A 20,563-nucleotide genomic window follows, 5' to 3' on the forward strand; every position below is an offset into this window, starting at 1 on the left:
ACCAACGCGTTATACTGCAATTAGTTCATCACCAGCTCAAGATCAACAGTAACAGCAGCTAAATTGTACACCAGCTATACAAGAGCTTGCTTAGCCCTCCCTCCAAAGGTAACCTCTTACGACGCAGAACAGACCGAACACTTTAGAGATTAATGGTTGTAAAAATATCAGAACCAGACAAGTAAGCAATATAAGCTGTGCAAGAAAGAGCATAAAATAAGCAGAGAGCTTACAAACACACAGATAACATTTTAGGATGTAGGCATCTTTAATTTGTTTGGAAATATGCCTTAATGTAAACGCAAACTGAGGGATAATTTGGCTTGCATCGTGTTTTGATCTTAAACAAACAAAAATTAATTATTCTCTCTCTTAGCCACATTAGGGCCTTAGGGATTACCACTTCCCCAATTTAATGAAAAATGCCATTCATCTGAAGTTCCCTCAGCAAACTCTATATTTGGGCCATTATCTATGTGAAAGTTTCTACAAACTAAAGAAGTACACTATCAACTTCAGACCTTTTGAAACTTACAGGGCTGTATTGCCGTCTAAAGGCCTGGGTGATCAACTTAGTTTTAAAAAAAATGAAAATGCGGCCATAAAGGTCAATTTGCTGTTAAGTGGGGGAGCTCATTGAAAAGCTTGAGAACCGGGGTCTAGAGTACATAGGGAAAAATAACTCCCATTAATCAGTGGACCAAAAGGTAACGATAATTGCCAACAAGAATTGCTGAAAAAGTGAAAACAATTTTCCTGTGTGTAATATGAAGTTGGTTATTTACCTAATCAGTTCTCATTCTAGAAACCAATAAATGCACACATCTGTGGCCACACAGAAAACTGGGTACTTCCCACACTCCAAAACAATTATCTTAATGAAATATGTTGTACACGCTGTGTAGTGGAGCTACAAAAATCAGTAAAGAAATGCAGTAAGGGGAAGGGGCAGGGGTTAGGTCAGGGTAGCAGAATAAATCTGTCCCTCCACTGTACACTAGCCAGTTTCTATTTGGAGGAACATTGGCTTCCAAAGAATAGTTCTGAAGAACAAGAAGTTGCTAGATCAGGAAGAAATAGTAGAGTGACTAGAGATTTCTCAAACAACTGTCCAAGTGATATGCTCACTAACTCACATAAAAACATTTGAAAAGTACTTGATTCAATGTAATGTTTCCATCTGATACACAAAGCAGTCCGCCTCCCAATATTTGCAAAGAATCAGTTTGACATTCCAAAGCGAAAGGAGTATGGGTTTTTGGAAACAATAGGTGGTGAGTGTTCCACATCCAAACAAATTATTAAAAATGTCTCCTGGACAACAAAGCTCAGAGGAAATCTCTTCTTTTTAAAGTTGCTTTCACTTTGGTTATTGCTTTGAGTTTCAGGCCACTTAGTAGCCCCTAAGCTAAAAGTATAGCGCCATATCTGGGGATAGAAAATGAGCAACTGTATCAAATTAAATTAATCAAGACTTCAAAACGATAATGAGGAGGTTGTTGTGTCTAATCTCCGAATGTCATTCATTCACTCACACAATCACAAGTTATAGATATTACAGACAAATGGGTATGGGTCTTCAGAATCCCTGGGTACAATCAGAGCCTTGAAATTGCCAGCTTTATTGACCCTCCCCTCAATTCATTTGCAACTTCACAGAACCCTAAATTCACAAACTGCATCCAGCCTGTAAAATACAGCATTGCTGTATTAGCTGCAGTTCCTTTCCTAGCAAGATCAATGCACTCTCATGTAATAGCAGAAAAAACAGGTTTTATGCAGAATGCAATCTCCCCAGTTCCGTGGTTCAGTCTTCCCATTATCACTCAGTTTTAGCCTTAAGGCAGTAATGTATTTAAAGTATACATTTTTAATAGGTCCCTTTGAAAAACAAGATCTGCTTTGGAATGTGGAAGAGTCCTTTCGTCTTTTTTTTTTTTAGCCATTTTTGCCTTTCAAAGTCTCCAGTAGGCAAATCAAACAACCGGTGTAAGCCATGGTCCATACCCTACCGATACACAAGTCGGGGTTCTTGCTCAGCATTTCCTTTGAATCATTATTTCATAATTGTATCATCTGCATCAAAATCGTTGAGAAGAAGGGTTTCTGGACGAGTGCTTAGGCCTAGATTATACTGACAGAGAAAGAAAAAGAAAGAAAAAAAAATTTAAATGAGTCAGGCAAAAAGTGACATCAGTAGAAATAAACATTAATCAAGGGGGAGAATATTAAGCAAGTACAGAACACTAGGCACACAGGCGATTTAAGCAGCAGTATTATCAAACCTACATTACTAGCTTAGTGAAGTATGAAGACAAAATGCTGATTACTAACCTTTTTCTTTTTTTTAATATGTATTGTATCCAGAAAAAGGCATTAGAACTTCAAGGATCCTTCCTTTCAGTAAGGATGTGCGAAGTTACACAGGTTTTCCATTACAACCTTTTAAAGTATGATTTTTATAAACTTTACAATCTTCTTCAACTTGATCAAGTTTGCAGGTTTCTTCTGTTAAAAGATGGTTGGGGCGGTACAAGACTTAAACACTTTGCAGGAATATGTTAAGACTATGCTCTCACAAACTAATGTTTGCAGAAAATATTCATTGGAAGTGAAAGTTGGGCAAAGTTGGTAGTATTAGAAAACTTTCAACCTCATCTAAGTTTCAATATTTGCCCACCCCAAATTGGAATTCTTATTAGAAATTTTTGTCCTCACAAAAACGTCAAACACCAGGTCTGTTATTTTGTAAAAACAGCAACACCACAAGCTTGACACATTTAATTTTCGCTAATCTCGTAAATGTCTCAAATGCGAACTCAATTGGACCTGCTGTATGTCACTGTGGTATGTACAAGGGAAGATTTTTCTGTAGGGAGTCTGAGTAGTAGCTGCCTTCTATTATAAGAATCACAAAGTTTACCAGTACTATAGCTGGTGCATTGATATTTTCTACATGGTCATACAAATATTAGTTGCTTTCACATAATAATGGTCTGAGGCCAATTCTTGAATTCGTATTTTATTCTATCAACTTGCAGTCTTCATTCAAATCTAACCCAAATCCTCCCTAAGGGAATTCTAAATGTGTTTGATGTGTTTTCATTTGGTGCAAATGGCATTCAGGAAGCGCAAAATTTAATCAACAACTGAAGATATTATAAAGCAGCAATTCTTCATTTTCTTTTTTTCTAATTATTTAAAGGAGAGCAAGCGTGTTACATTATAAAGGAGATTACTTAATAAGCATAGTACAACATGCACTTGATTAATGAAAGATGGTAAGAAATTCAGTTGTTAACAACAATTAAAAAAGTCAACGTTTCCAAGGCTTGTTGAACGAAGGGTCGGTCACTAAACTAAACAACTAAACCAGGAAAGCAGAGGGTGACAGCTTGAGATTCGAAGACTACGCAGTTTTACATTTGTGGTCACTGAAGGTCTGATAATTAGTTTAAAACATTCTCGTTCATTGATGTTTTATGTACTGGATAGGAATAATCCAGGATGCCTTGAATATCATGGACTGCAAACAGTAAATGGCTTTGTTTAGGCAAGTGAATGGGTTTGGTCTCCATAAGACATCGAAAAGATGTGGCGGATGCTGAAGATTGTGGTTTTGCCTATTGGAACCTTCAAAATCTGCAGTGGAACGGTCTAGGGCTTGGAGCTGGACTAAATATAGGCAACTGCCTGGGTGCTTGTTCAGTGTACACTTATATCTCCATTACAGTCTTTGGATTACTTGTCACTCATTGCTTTTGGAATACACTAATCACAGAGAGGGGTAATAAAATACAAAAGTTGTACTTGGAATAGAACAAAGGTTCATGCAATTCTGATTAATGCAAATGTTTGTAAAGATGGGGGCGAGGATGTTATACCTTATGTCGTTTATCCTGTGAAAAAATGTGATTCATTGAAAGACTAAATTAGTTGGATGAGACTAATTGGTTGGATGCCACAAAAGATGGGCATTTTATCTTTGCCCTAGCAACAGTGTAAAAGGTTGCAAAGGCTTAAGGGATGTAATTCTGACTGTGGGAAGAGGAAGTAGTGTGATTGGCAGTTTTAGCCACTATAAAGTAGCCATTGCTGCTTAGATACCCGAGGGTTTGTGTCACAACTGGCACATTCTGCCACCCTATTATTTTCACCCAGCAGCTCATACTTCAATAAACCTACATTTTCCAAAATTCAACATGCCATGAGTAAAACATCTGAATTTGTTGGAGGAGGCATTAATAACTTAGAGAAGAGTGTTTGTTATTTGAATGGTGCAAACAAATCATAGATAATAGTGGGGGATTATGGTTTTATGATCATAGATTATTTAATCAAGTTCCATACTGAATGACTTTGATTGTCTGCAAATACAATTTACAGAAAAAAGCTAAACACATTTACAGGAGAGAACTGTGATTGGAGCTCCTTGTTCAACCATGCAAAATTCCTACTTTGAAGGAAAACAAGTTACTTACACACTCTGGCAGCGAAAGCTTGCAAAACAAAATGTAGGGGTCAGAAAAAAATAAAGCAGAATTTGACAGTTTACATTTCATTAAGAATACTTGATACCTTTATTGAGACCCTATAGGCTTTGAAAAGAGAATACTTTTTCCTTTGTTCACAGAAAAAGATTTTCATGGCAATGTACTCCTCTCCTTCTTGAGAGTGAAATGCTTGGACAATGAAATTGGCAGTGAAAAGAATTTCAGTTGTACATATTGCACTACTCTGAATGAACACAGGCTGTGCTTTGTGACCAATTGCAGCAGCTCTTGTAAGGTGACAGTATTTGATAAACAATAGACAAAGGTACCACTAACCTTGTGAGAGGAAAAATACCTACATAGGCTTAATCTAGATTTCATATTATTAGACAGGACACAATGTGGAAATTCAGCTTTCTTTCTGCAATGGACGTATCCCAAGCCTAAAGCAAAGGATTATGAAATGCAACCTTTTATCAGAAATACCATCCATACAGAAAAACATCTATGCCATACCTAGGACATTTCTAGTTAGACTGATAACCACGTTATTGACTCCGTAAAACACTTCAGATGAAATATTCTGTTGGCTTGCAGAGGCTGTTAGTAGAATTGACTTTAGAAATGACTTACAGTGAACATTATCAAAATCACCAAAAGAGGCTTCAAGCTAACACCTATCCAAGAGATTGTTGATGATGCTACCAGATAATTTAACCACCTTTGCTAAACATAATCAATAAGGAAACATGAGGAAGTAAAGCCTTGTACAAAAAACTGAGCAAGCTGGCAGCCTCAGTTTGACTTCACATGCCTGCACAATAGATTTAGGTGGAAGGTGAAGAAGGTGTTCCAAACATTTTCTTACGAAAAGGCTCATGTCGATCTAACCATCCGGAGACATTATCTCTAAACCATAATAAAGAAACTAACACTTTACTCTGCAATGCCTTCAACATGGAAGCAACTGAAAACGCCTCAAATGGTTTTCAATTTAATTGACTACAAATGCCATAAAGAAGAAAACTAGGCCTCTTTTTACTAAAAGCTAGGATTTTTGTTTTATCTCTACTGTATACTGTATTGCAAGTTATCCAACAAATCTTGTCCAAAAAAGCTGGAGGGTCATCCCTCTTACAAATCGTTACCGATAGGAGTGAGCAGAGATAGCCAGCTACTCAAATCAATCTCCGTTTTGGCACAATTGTCAGTGTAACTCGACAGAGCCATTAGGAATTTGTCATTATCTGTTGCCGGTACTTACCCCCTCTAGCTTGACTGCGCAGAGGAACAATACTGTGAACTGCTCAACAGCGAAAGTATTCAGAGGCAGAAAAGGCTGTCACTGTGCATAGAGTGTTTGTGCAAATTAGACAGAGACTTCCTTGGACAAAGGCGTCATATCTTCGCTGGGTTCAAGACACAAAGATGCAAATGTTCAGTCAAGAAAACTAGAGGTCCAGTGATGCCAGAAGAATTTCACTCGCCTTGCAAGTGGAGGCAGTGATCTTGGAGTTACACAACTAATTCCATAGAAGATTGGTGGGTGGGTAGATTTATGGTGCACATAAACACATTATTTATGAGTTAACCAGTGTGTCACAAGATTCAAAAGGTAAATGGGTGTGCAAGGGGTGAGGGAATGCCACTATACCGCCTAAATTAGGACAAACTCCAATCATTATATACGATCAAAAATTTGGAGTTATATCTTCCTGAACTTTATTCAAAGGATTTATTGGATTATGTCCTTGATACACAAATTCATCGCAATTCTAGACAACATGCGTTTCTTTGCTGGATAGATTAACCATCAACTTCCTCAGGGCTAGAATAAATGAATAAAATAAATTACAAAATAATATCGCAAATAAGGTCCAGCACCAATGTTACATCAACAAAGTACAATGAAATAGGCAATGTATCAAGAAAATAAGAACTGAATACTGTGAAATGTATATTAACCAATGTATACATTGACCAAGAGTTTAGGATTATCTATGCCCATGTATATTGCTCCGCCTAGTGTGACACACTGGAGATGTCAAGACACAAATCAAGGGCGAAAAAATCTTTCAAAAGAGAAACCCCTAAGTTTGGATGGTAAGTGGTAAAGATACAAGATGTAAAGGGTGTCCACAAGGAGCTCACCTGTTTCGACTTTCAATATCCAACAATTACCAATATCCTCATTGACTGGAAAAAATAGCACCAATAACTGAGGGAATACTCAGAAAACAATATAAATAATGAAGCGATGCTACCAAAAATATCAAGTGCAATGCTCCAAATTAATCATGCTAACATCATGCGTCAAAAGTTGGATTCTACAACGTACCATGCATTGACTACTACTAGAGGATTAACACACACTCACAAGTCAAAACTTCAAGTGGCAATCACCATCAATGTGAATAGCGAACAGCTAAAGTAAACGAATATCAAGTAAAGTCCATAAATCTAAAACTTTAACGTATATGAACTTACTAACCAAACGTAATTACAGGATCATCTCCCTATAAAAAAGTAGTACGTGGTTGAAAATACCCAAATATATCTCGAGAAACAAAGTAAAACAAAACTAATAATATACTGATGTGAATAAACAGATAGCAAACAACCACCATATTGAAAAATCGTAAAATTGCAAAATGTGAATGTTAAACTAAAAGAAAAGTCCACTGAAGTACCCCAAGAAAAACACAAAGTGAGTATCTCCACCATAAGGGAATCAAGACGACTCACCAACGGTAGAGTACTCCAAATCCATTAATATCAAATACGTGTGTGTGTCCCAGCATTCTACATCAGTTTATTTGGTCATGGTAGGTGGTTGAGAGGGGACTAGATCTAGTTGCCAATCACTAAGCGATACAGCTGGTGTCGGCCATCTTCAGTATGTTATGATGGAAAAGCAAAGAAATAAAAAGAAGACTATATGCTGTGAAAAAGAAACAAACAATGGCAAATTCAGCCATGATTTCATGCGTCAATTAGAATAGTAGCAAAAAGAATACGTTCACCAAAAAGTAAAAGGTGGTCATCCATTCAATGTGTTTTGTACAGAATACATTTGAATCACTCCTCATCTATACATACAGTTAATGCAACCATGAGGAAAATGTTTTACAATATTCAAGTATATAAAATCATACAGGATCTCCATCCATCATATTGAAGTAAATCATAAAGATACCATGAGCTCAAATCATGGTCTAGTTATGGGCCATGGAACAAAAAAGCATCAAATGTTAAACAAGTGAGTAAGAGATATAACCATACCTAATACAATAAATTACATTATACAAAGATTATTAGAACTGCTAAGAGTCAATAAATAACATAAGAATAAGGGTGAAAATAAGGTACATTATACATGAGTATTGAAAAGGATTTGGGATACCTGTTGTGTCAGTTACAATACATCTCAAGAACTACCCAAAAAGAAGTGCAATTCATTATCAATATTTAATCCTTTTTCTACTGCTTCCTGTTTATTGAGCCAAAGTCTCAGTTTTAACGTATTTCCTCCTCTAGGATGCACTGGTACTGCCTCCATTCTATGAAATTGGAAGTCCAAGGTGTGCATGGTGCAGTAAATTCTGATATGTGTTGCAGTAGGATATTTCAAATCATCCTGTTTGTGCTAAAGTGCTCCGAAATTCTTTCTTGCAGGGGTCTGAAAGTTCTGCCAAGATACATCACCTGGCATTTATTGATCAGAATCTACACCACAAAATTTGTACCACAATTGATGTTACTATTAATCTCAGACTCGACTGCTGTTATAACAGAGGATTTTTACCTTATCGGCCACTAATATGCACATGCTACAATGTCCACTTTTGAAAAAACCTCTGGTTACGGTAGGCCACCAAGGAAATGCAGTCCGTAGTAGATAGCTTGGATTTCTGATATTCCCAATTGTATGTCCTTCCCTGTATGTAATACTAGGGAACAGCGTAACAAAGTTTCGGACTACTCTATCCTGGTCAACAAGTGCAGTCGTTGTTAAGAATGTTACCATGTTTACTAGCATCAAAGCTATAGAATGTAAAGAGTCTGATTTGTTCCTTATGATCATGCTTGTTATGTGTTTTTTTTTTGCAGTTTAACACTTCTATCAAGATTCTTTGACCTCCCAAAAGCAGATCTATTTATTTGCCTGTCATATCCTCTCATAAGATATCTTTGTTCAATGTCCATGAGATTATTAAGAAATTCAATACCCCTGGTACAATTTCCTGGCTTGAGCCATTTCTACAAACAGGATTTGCAGTTAATTGACTTCTAAGAGTGAATTGCATGTAATAATGAATTACACAATGTTTCATTATGAAACATCCTGCTGTGCAATGTCATGTCACTAATTTACAATTTAACACCCAAAAAGGTAATTTTTTCATAGCTGTATTCCAAAGCAAATTGCATGTTATAAGTATTTGTATTCAAATATGCAACACATTCTTGAAGTTCATACTCCGATCTTTTCCAGATAATCAAAACATTGTCAATTAATATACCACAGTACTGACTATATTCTATCCATTTGGAACCTCTAGGACTCCCATATCTGCCTCTACTCGAAACAACCCATAAATAGGTTTCCGTACGAGGGGGAAAATCTGGAGCACATAGAGTACCCACAAAGTTGGCTATAGCATTGTCCTTTGAATTTAAATACATTGTTCTCCAGTACTAAATGGATCATACTCCGTGCCACATTAGTGCGTTCAATGAGTTCAACATCAAGGACATATTCCAACACATGCTGTGAATAAAGTAAAAGAAGATTTAACATAACTCAAACTCTTAGTCAGACCACCCATCGGATTTTGAGTTGAAATCCAGTGCGAGCGGTCCTGCTTTGGAGGTCCCACAGCGCTGCCTTTTTAAGGCTCATATGCGAGCCTTAGAAAGGCAGAACCGTAGGAGCGCCAAAGCACATTCCTGAATAGCATTAACTGTGCAATCAATGGCATAGCATGGACTGTGCAGACCATGCTGTGCAGGAATAGGGGCTGCATGCACCTCCAAATCAAGAGGCAACAGGGGGTTCCTCACTGCCACCCTTTTAATTATGGGCTCACCGCCATGAAAAGGGTCGCATTGAGGAAACTCATAATATGCTAGGCGGTGCTGCAGCAGCACCACCAGCAGCATATAGCGGCCTCTGACCACTGCAACACTGCTGCGTGATCACGGATCCCTGGCTGTTGCAGCGGTCCTGTAGCAGTCCGACAAACAAAGTCGTAATACGGCGGTCGGACTGCACCACCACCATGGGTTCCTAAACTCATAATTAGGCCCTAAGCGAGGAGCAAAAAGGATTCTCATTTTGTCATGAAACAGCTAATCTTTCTTTGACATTTGCTTTGTATTGAGGTATAGACATTGGCTAGGAAAGTGAATGCTGGCTGTCAGGTGGATTCTATAACAGTAGTGTACTGTTATATTGCAGTTTATGAATGTATTGCTTTAAACATAACTGAATCAGAGTGAGTAATCATATAATACCAAAGGTAACTGTCCGTAATAAAAACATGCTTAATAGACCTCCACATTTTCTGCATTAATTTGAAAGATTATATTTTTGTTCCAGTTATAGGAAGACAAAAGATTAAACATCCTTTAGAGAATCGGAAATATGGAGATTGTTGAAAGGTATCACACACCATATTATAAATCAAGTATTGTAACAAGATAAATAGAATCATTATAGTCTCTCTTGTCTTTTCGAGATCAACATTTCACCGGCTAAAGACATTGCTCAGCTTTGTGACCAAGCGGAATGGCTATATCCAGTGCCTCTGTTTCTGCTCTTATCAGATTCTCATATACCCAGTTCTACTACTAACCAGTATATTATTTTGTGTATCGTTGGCGGTGGGTTCAGGGAAGTGTAAAAGCATCACTCCAACGGAATCCATACTACAATGTTAGTGTGGTCTGAAAGTACCTTCCAACCTATTTCTTCCATTGATTTGGATAAACCATGCAGTTTGGAGGTCACCAAAGCAACAGCAAAATCGGACACATCTGCTCCACAGACAACGGGACAATCCCCAAAGAGCAAAATGGAGGTGGAGTGCTGCATAGTCGTCGTGGCACTAATTTGTAAGTTCTGGCTATAATATAGTCTACATTGCATTAACTATGATATTAAAGTCAGCAATTAAATGAGAGGTCCCCTGTTTGAAATAAGGGATCAAGGGTCATACTGTGCCAACAGTCTAGCAATAAATCTGAGGTTGAAGCACATTAAGATTATAGGGACAAGCTGCGATCACTAGATTAAATAATGTTGTCTTTGGTAGAAGGGTAGATTTCCAATTTGCACAAGTAGTGTGTTACATTGTGACCTTGTTATTCATTTGTTCCAAGCACTATAGAAAACCCTCTCTGTAAAGATTTATATCAAAAGGAGTACAATAATCCATAGTATCATATATGATGTTCCCCCATTAGTTCAACTTCTTTACCTTATTTCACAACTTCTCTGTTCACCTAGCTTTTTCAAGGTCAGTCGACCGAGACTGTCCTGATATTGAATCCCAGCCTATGATCATTTTAAAATAGCACAGTATGAACCCACAATACCTAAAAACAAATGCTTTAAATATAAAATATTTCTATTGGAAAAAAAGAGGATGGAAATAATGTTTGGATGCGTCATAATCTCCTAACAACTGAAAAGGAGAGAAATAATGAACCTGAAGTAGCCATTTTTCAATTTTTCCAATTACATTCTGGAGAGGAAAGATTGGTACAGAGAAGTGGGATCAGTTGTGGTGCTTAGTTTATGGATTATCTGTAAGCAAGGCCACTGCTTAGAACAAAATAAGATGGAGGTGAGAATTAGGGACACCTTTTTCTACTAATGCTTCATAAAAAGGAAGGTGCAAAAGGAGCACAGGAATCCCCACCGCAATTTATTTAATAAGAACATTTGCATAAATGGCACATTTCCATTTCAAAAAGAAACTATAAGAAAAGTATTACTTTTAATTTATGCACAGCAAGAAAAAGTGCCTCACATTACCATTTGTACCAGGAAGTAAACTATGTGAACACATATAGGCTGCAGAACAGGACTTCCAGCCTCACACAAACTGCGATGCTAATTTTTAATACATGGACTCAAAACCGTTACCTTTTCTTTTTCGAGACTGTTCTCACTCATGACTGTCCAAGCTTTTTTCATACTTTTTTTGTCCTCATAACCTGTGCTTAGATGATAATTCAATGCAATTCAATGTCTCTTTCTCCAGAACCTTCTCCTCACTTTAGGCAGCCTTCTTATGCTGACAAACTATAGTCTCTCGCACTGCATTTATCCTTTCCAACAATATTTGTTTACCTCAATTTTCCCTCTATCCCAAATGTAAATTGGGGGGTGGGGATGGGAGGGGACTGTCAATAGTACTTGCTTTTAAAAACATGACATTTCCGTTACTCGTATATAGATCAGTGTATGGGCTGTCTGGTAAATAGTTCCCCTGCACATTTCCAGATGAGGACACATGTAATATAACATTCCTTTCATAAATAGCTTGGTCTTTCCTTGGGCACCATGACATTTATTTTGATTAAATATTAAAAAGGACTGAAACTACTCTCTTCTCTTTGCATAAGGGTGCATCTAAAAAAGTTATATTAATAGCATAAGTATCAGATGCATCATTTATATAATCAAGCGGAGGCAGAATTTGTACGTTTGTTTTACATTAAATGCTTAGCGTTCTGTAGGTTGGTCTCTAATACTCACTTATTGAAGACAAACAAATGTAAAAAAGTTGCATTTGTATGTATTGTGAATTTAAGTCTTTAAAATGGGAACAATGAGGAGGTACCAGCAATGAGAAATTCAGATGTGAGTCACACAACCGGTAATCAAAAAACTTTAAAACTACCAATGGGGAGTCAAAACACCTATGACCTTTAAGATATTTTCAACACAAAAACACTAAATGTAACACTAAAAAAACCACAAGAGACCTTCTTGAAAGAAATATCCACAGCTTTTTATTGACAGTTTTTTTTACGGGCAATAAAAGCACAGATATTTTCATAGTTCTGACTGGCACAATTTATAAAATGTGCATCAAACTGTCAATCATACTTTCTCATTGTGCACAATCAAATCAGATTTATTTTTTACTTTACATATCTTACAACAGACAGCTGGATGTAATCCAGGTGGTTGAACAGTTCATAAAAGAATATAAACATTGACTTTATGAGACAGAGTAGCAATGGTTACAGATACATCTATATTTGTGAGGTTTCTTTTTGGATGAAACAATTAGCATTGTGAAGTATCATTTTTTTAATTAAGTCCCAATTAGAAGAAGTCCAACACTAAGTAGGAATCACTGTGTTTTTAACTGCAGGACTGGCTGGACTGTTCTAATATACTGTTAGCAGCACTAGGTGTCTACTGTATTTGTACTTCAGATGACTGAGTGCCTTCAAGGCTAAGATAATTCTAAACACGTACGGGGACCAGCACATTAAAGCACTACAGCAAATCAAACAAAACTAAAGTCTGAATATTCACATTAATCAAGGCAAAGGTAAAGCCACTATATCCCTGATAAACAAAAATCCTTGACCATACAACTTAGGTCATTCTGACCATATGGGCTTAATTCGAATTATGGGGAAAAGGTAGGTATGTGTGGGTGTTTAGGTCAAAAGGGTGAAGCAGTGCTCCCAGTTTCTACTAATAGCAGTCAGAACTATAGACATGTCTTAAGAATGGCACTGCATTTGGGACACTTCGAAAAGGTTGTAGTGCCTACCACTAAAACAGAGTGCACCTCAACAACAATGATTGCAATGGAAATCCATCAGTACAGATGGTATCTGTTATTGATAGTGTTCAGAATTGTGTGCCTATTTATTTTTGACCATAGCCAATTCAAAATCAGCATGCAGGCACATGATCACATGCTCAGAACCTCAAATCTACTGCTACTCAAAGTGACTCTCCTCCTTCAACATCCTAATTCTCTATCAGTGTAATCAAAAGTTAGCAGATGGACGTTCAACATCTCTACCAGAAAAAAGGACAAAAATATAAAGTAAATTTTCAGTTAAACAAAAATCCATTTGCAAGGTTATGTGATTTCGTATTCTTACTCTAAAATGAGTTCCCTTAGCAGCTGTCTAGCATTTAAGATATACAAGAAAATACATCACTAAACTTTTAAGCACAAATGCATTCTTTCTAACTGCAAATGTTTCTTACAAACAGACCCATGTAGGGATGGTCAAATGGTTCATTGGGAATTAAACTTCAGCAATAGGCAAGGATGTTTTATGGGTTAACAAATATATATATATATATATATTCCTTTCCCATGCACATTATATCAGCATCCTCTGTCCAGCGGGGCAGACATGCCAAAATAGCTCAGAAGTACCATTTTGCTTGCAGTATTACAAACATATACATCTCTCAATCTGATCTTTTACAAAGTATCCACAGAACCACAATTTCAAGATCAAAAGAATGTCTAAAAATCTACACTAGTTCATGTTATTGCCTTTGGTCTACAGTAAAATCTAAAACAGTCATCTATATATTAAAGTGCCTAGAGTAAATAATATATGTTGGTTACTTAGAAAAGAAATAATACAAATAAAAAGCAACATAATTTTTTACTTAGCTAAGAAAAGACATTCAAAATTAACACTTTATACTGAAGATGTTGTCACTTGATTTGATCAATGTAGTAACTACCCACCATTTCTAAACAGGAAGTCAGTTAGCACATGTAATTTTCACATTTTTAGAGTAGCGCTTCAGTTAAAGCAGAGGTTTAAGATTACCCATCATTAATATATCAATAATATTTTGTTGTTGATTTTAGAACCAATCTATCAATTGCATACAAAGGAATGTCAGTGTGCAAAACTATATTAATTAACAAACATGATCAAAAGATAATAACAAGTCACAAGGCTAAATAATGATACTGTTGCAAAGCTATATATAGAAGGTTTTCATTTTCAAACATTACAGCAGCAAAAAACAATACAATTGTTTAAACATCCTGCTTTCCACAGGTTTTCGGGAGGTACAGCAAACACACTACAGCTACATCAGTTTGTGACTAACAACACATGTAAACGTCAGACACGCTATCTCCTGCTACATCTTCTCTGGACTTGCAAACAGTGTGGAGAGATAATCCCTACACACAAAGGCAACCCTTTTGCTGCACAAAGTGCAGCTTGGATAGTTAAATTAAACAGCTCTCTGATTTTGGATTGGATTCAACATCTTGAAAACAAATCCCGCTGGTAAGCAAAAAAGTGAATGTGCAGGTTCCAACCATAAAGTTTACATGTCATAATAATAATTTGTAATGTCCACAATTTAAATTAACAAAGCAGAAATAGCAGCCAAGCAGCAACGTGAAGTCTTTGTGCTTCTGTAACGTCACCTCTCATTTCAAGAACATTTTTATCTGGACCAAAACATTACTCTAAGATTGGTGCAAAAAAGTGAACATGTGACATGCCTGAATCCAGAGGTTTTCAAGCTAATGAAATCTGGTATGCTCTGCAATGTTTTTGTTGGCTGGGTGAGTACCATAGTTAAGTTGGAAAGGACATCTTAAAAGATAGTTAGATAGTTTAGATGCAAAATTACTTATGTAATCAGAGAACACTTTTTGCAAACGTAAAACTGGTTTTCCACTTTAAGGCTTAAGGTACAGCTAGACAAGTGCATCCAGGTCAGAGGTTGCTTTGTTAACACAAAAACCCTTTGCTACAAAATACAAGGAATGGTCCAAATCAGATGCCTGCACCCAATCCAAGAACTTCAGATTCACAATGAACTAATAATAGAACACTTTCATTAAAACTAGCAACTGCCCAGAAGAGCCAGTCGTAAGATATATTGCTTATGCATTTTTGGAAAAAAAACTAGCATATTGTAAAAACGCATAATAAATTCTCTTAAGAGATTACAGAAAATGGGTTTAGGAATATAAACCCTCTCTATACAACTACCTAGGCAAACAAAATAAAGACATACATTATACTGGAGCATAACACCATCCACAAACAGCACTGTAAAAAGGTGGATCGATGCACATTCACCCACATTACAGAACATAAAAATGGAGACAAAAGGTAACTGGGTTAGTTTGGAAATAATTTGGTTAGTTGACAAGCACTATCTGGTGACAACATTGCTTTTAAATACAGAAGCTGTTAGTTGGTTACACAATGCGGACTCTTAAGCAAACACTTGTTCAACACTTATACATCTACCAGCCAAACAAAAATATCAAATTTTAATTAAATCAAAGGAATGCAGTTAAGGAAAAGCCGCTGGAATGCAGAGTGCCTTTAAGGTTCAGCATTGCAGTTCTTTGAAATAATTTTCTGCATAGGTTACTTTTCAAAATTGCTATTCATTTTGTTGCGGTTTCAACTACACACTTGCAATTGCAATGCATTGCAATCGTCTTTTTTAGATGGTATTCCCTCACGTTGACAGTAGATGCAGTAGTATTCAAGGACATTTTTAAAGCAAAATGCAAGAAGTATAGTAGCAAATAAAAATATTTGTTGGCAATTTGTTAATAGTTTTACACAATAACAAAGTAAAACTTGTGGTGTTTGCTGGGATGCAGCTATGATGGAAGATTGAGACAGATACTATGGAAATTATATGTTAAGCAGGAACACTGCTGGTTAGAGGTATTTTGCCGTAGTTTTTAGATGCTGGAAGAAGACCGTCTCAGGGTTGAATACGAAGGAAAAGATGCAGAAATTCACACTTTCCTGCAAGTTATTTCTCTACAATTTTTAACTTCCAGCATTTCTCCACCCAAAGAATTATCAGGAGCCCTTAGTCACGGTGGTCTGGGGAATATACCATATGTAATTTTAGTTTAACAAAAAATATACACAACACCTAATTAGGTTTGTGTTCTGAAACTGAAAAATATATATATATTTAAATATAATGACTTAAAGCTGCACCGTCATCTAAATTGTGATTTATTTAGTAACAATGTAGTATGATTTGCTGTGTGAGGAGCACAATCATAAATAATCACAAATATGAACAATGGCATAGTTATAGCTCTCATGCTGTCATACATGGAAATATTGACAGCACAGAAAAGGGGCCCGATACAGCTGTAGGCTGAAATCGGATGCCTATATAAAGGACCATGAAATTCACACAGGAAAGTGAGTCAAGTGGCATCAGATTCTACAAGTAGAAATCAAGAGAATGTTTACTTATTTCAAATGCCCAACACTGGTCATAAAGGGAGCTTGTATAAATTACCATATTACATTCTGCATTCCATTTGCTTTGCAGCAACTGCAAGCCCAACCTATCTGAGAATCGTTATTGCAATTGGATTTTGTGGCATGAACAGTGCTTGTGAAGTGAAACCGCATGGCGTTTACAAAATATTGGGAATTGACATGATTTCTTGACAATTCTAAAAGAAGAACCTCCGTGTATTTTTCCTCTAATATATGGAAATCTAGTTTTATGTATGGGCTGGGAATCATTCCACCTCTTAAAAATGAAACTTCTCTCAAACCAACCCCTCCAGTCTAAGAACCTCTTGTGGCTATGCCAATTATATCAACATATATTCCAGATGCACTGAAGCCAAAGCAAGACAGAAAACATCATTAATTTGATAGAAGGAATAGAGCTACTTTTGTTTGTGGGAATAACACAATAAAACCATGCAATTTCACCCCAAAGGCTGAGACTCCAGCTGCACATGTAAGTAAAGCGCACAAAAGGGCTTGTTTGAAATAGTTCCCAAAAATGTTGATAAAGGTTAGCGCGCTGCATAAATGCAGATCGAGACATGTGTGGCACCATCTACTATAGCACTCCCTCATTTTGGCGTGAAGGAAAAAGAACATGGGAGAAGTCAACTGACTGCATTCCTTGCCAAATAGACAGGGATTACGTGGCCTCGGAATTTCCTTATTTAGGAAGACAAATTAAGATGGAATAATGGAATTTTAGAAAACAAAAATAAAAGCGTTTTTTAAGGTGCCATGGGAGAAGATCAGTTGAAGACCTCAATACGTCTACAAAGTGGACAGTGGCTCACCATCATCGCCAGAATTAGAACCAGCTTTAGGCATGTCTTTCACATGGTGGAAGGAGATAGCAGTAGCATGACACAACCCAGCTCCTCCTGGGCATGGAGCCCCATACTAAGCCCTGCCGTACCAACATTACATACAGTTCCCTCCTGCCTTTGCAGACAATGAGACTATTTTTTACGAAGGGATATACAAGTATGCACTAGCAAAGCATATTGTATAAAGGGGATGTGGCTGATAATATAGATTAAAGGATAGTGGACATAGACCATACACAAAGAGTGCTAAAATACCAGAGCCTGCCTTCTCTACACAATCTCTGTGCCTGCCCAATTATAAATATTCATTTATATTGTTATGTGATTTACAAACTATATTTAGCTGACACTTAGTGAACCTTCATCTGATGAGAATCAGTATACTGATCACATTCATCTGTTCCTTGAACAAGGCTTATCGTGTTCAATTGAGAAAGTACTTAGTCCACTTAAGTCACGGTGTGCTTAGCATTCTGAGAGGGTTCTTGAAAGGTATGTTTTATTCAACTTTTCATCAAAGCAGGTTTCTGCCATAGACATCTGAAAATATGCTAGGTTTACAGAAGCAAGTTACATTTGTTTGAAAGTAAGCTTTGTCCAACATTTTTGAGTTTGCAGGATGTTTGTTTAAGGGGCTTAAAAAATTGTCAATAGTTGCTTTTAGACATAGTCATTCCTAATATGGGGCACTTTCTGAATAGTGACAGCGTGGCTCTCCAAGATAAAGATGATCCTCTTAGTTCAAACACAATACAAGAGCGTAGGCTAATGTGACAGCAGGCTTCTCAAAAGCCTCATCGGCACCCCCCACCCCACTTCCCCCATTTTACCTTTGAAGTATTGCGCACGAGGGATCATAACAGCATTTAGACCCTCGCTCAAGCTCACCAGAAAGTGGATGCTTCTAAGACATTGGCACATGGTAACACACACAGAGATTTGTTAACCTCCCTCTGAATTCAAGTTCCGAAAAAGAGGAAAGAATGTAATCATCACGATTTAAAAATGAAACTAGAGAACAAGCTCGTATTCAAACTATCTATGCATTTGGCATATTTCTGTATGTGATGCTTGGGTGATACACATCAGCCTTATTTGCTTGACCTGGGGAAGTGCAGCATACATGTTTTGGTCTACATGCTGCAAATGATCGTAATTTAATTTCTAGTCCACAATATTGTGACTTTCAAAATGGATGATACAATGCTGTATTATAATTTTTAAAGGCAATGTATGCTGATCATTGTTAAATGATGATCGCTTTTAAAGATTCATAGTATGATAATTGATGATAGTTTCTACCACTATTAATTGCATACTATCACTGGCAATGGGTGATGCTTTCCAGAGGCATTGTCTTGCTTTTTAAAGACTCATTTCTGTTCACTTCCCTTTAACACACCGGAAAAATGCAGCCTTAGCCTGCATAAAGCATCATTAATACAAAATAAATAGCAGACTGCTGAAAGGTAAAAATGTTTGTTTTCATGCATTGGCCTCTGTGCATCCACAATAAATTGTTTATACATTCTGATTCAAAGAGCAATGTCCAATGTGCTAGGTGGCGCTATGTTAGGTTGTCATAAAGCCTGATTTCACATCAGTATATTTGCGCCAAAAAAGCAGTACAGTATGATGAAAAATGCACACAGGTTCTCCTTTAAGTTATATGTTCATATTGTATCAACAATTAATACTTGCATATTTCGAAGGTAGCACACACTGAATCATTAAGGGGGCACAGTAAAGCCCACAAATGTATTTTCACTTTGCTGACCATCAAGAAACAAACCTCGGAGGTGCACTTGCATTATAATTCCCCTTCCGGTCAACAATCATTTGATGGAAATCACTAATACATTTTGTGATGGAACTGCTACTGAGAAGTTGTGTTTAGGTTCTGTAGTTGTCTGATCTTTCTGTGTTGACAGGTCTAACACTACTTTTAATATAGTTGAATAAATCAGATAGTCCTGTCCACATTACCTGTCGAGCACTGAACACATTTACAATTTATCATGAGTTCTAAAGAAATGAGTAAAGGTTGACAATGTATGAGAAGAGCAAAAACCGTGAATAGGAAGACGCTAACCCAAAGGAACCGTTTTGTTTTTGGGAGATAGGAAGAGATTTTGACAAGGCTTAATATTTCAACAAAGAGATTATGTTTAGCCAAATCATAAAACCATTTTAAAAATGATAAGTGTAATTTGAAAAAGCAGGTGTTTTTAAGAACGCTGTTTACTTTCCATGTTATGCGAGTACATGACTGTCTACTAACCAAAGCAAGTGGTGGAATAAATGAGCAGACACTGCTCCCTCCAGCGGTGTTACCGATCAATCAGTAAAGAGAAAGTGTGACTTTTTCACATAATGCACTCTAGTGGTGTGGGCGTCGGTGAACCGGGATGGATCTACACAATTAGGTTAAGTACTCCAGTGGGGAAGAGAGGGCACTCTGAATAAAGTGAAAGATTTTTATAACTGGAGTGCTGCAATTTACAGCAAGACAATTTTTTTTAAATCTGGGCCAGAAGAAAGCCCTTCTTGCATTTCAAAGCAAGGCTTGTTTTCTTGAAACAAAAGGACCCTCTGCAGTGGTCACAGGATGCCAGACATGGAGGAATATGTCAAAAAAGTAGTGTGGGTATGCAGCCACGTGTGCAGAGAGTATCTCTCACCTTTCTATACTGCCACATGGCAGCATGCAAGACCAGACCAGTTGGTACACACATTGGAATACCTTGTTTTACTCTCCCTTGGCAAACTAAGATTTTATTCTCATGGGCTTAGATGAGAAAGCAGCTGGAATTTAAAGATCTTGCAAACTGCCCCATTCAATGATGGCTTCCTACAAAGTTACTTTTGCCTGATGCATGCTAATGGTGACATGAAAAACAATGAGATTGTTCAGTGAAG

The 20,563-nt window shown here is 37.0% G+C and overlaps 1 protein-coding gene across 5 annotated transcripts in view; it reads right to left on the reverse strand.

The window, feature by feature from the left end:
* Positions 1–245: 245 nt before the first annotated feature.
* The window catches only part of SLC11A2 (solute carrier family 11 member 2), a 445,949-nt gene continuing 425,631 nt past the window's right edge, over positions 246–20,563 (reverse strand). For 3 of the 5 annotated variants that reach the window (XM_086965745.1, XM_086965763.1, XM_086965771.1), the window contains exon 17: positions 1,604–2,134. In XM_086965745.1, coding sequence (XP_086821871.1) covers positions 2,057–2,134 — 78 coding nt within the window. In that variant the 3' untranslated portion in view covers positions 1,604–2,056. Of the gene's footprint in view, positions 2,135–20,563 lie in introns of all 5 variants that reach the window. The other 2 variants (XR_015309911.1, XM_086965754.1) reach the window with 2 other exon arrangements.

Source organism: Lissotriton vulgaris, chromosome 1_1 (assembly GCF_964263255.1).
Source record: "Lissotriton vulgaris chromosome 1_1, aLisVul1.2, whole genome shotgun sequence".
Lineage (NCBI taxonomy): Eukaryota > Metazoa > Chordata > Amphibia > Caudata > Salamandridae > Lissotriton > Lissotriton vulgaris.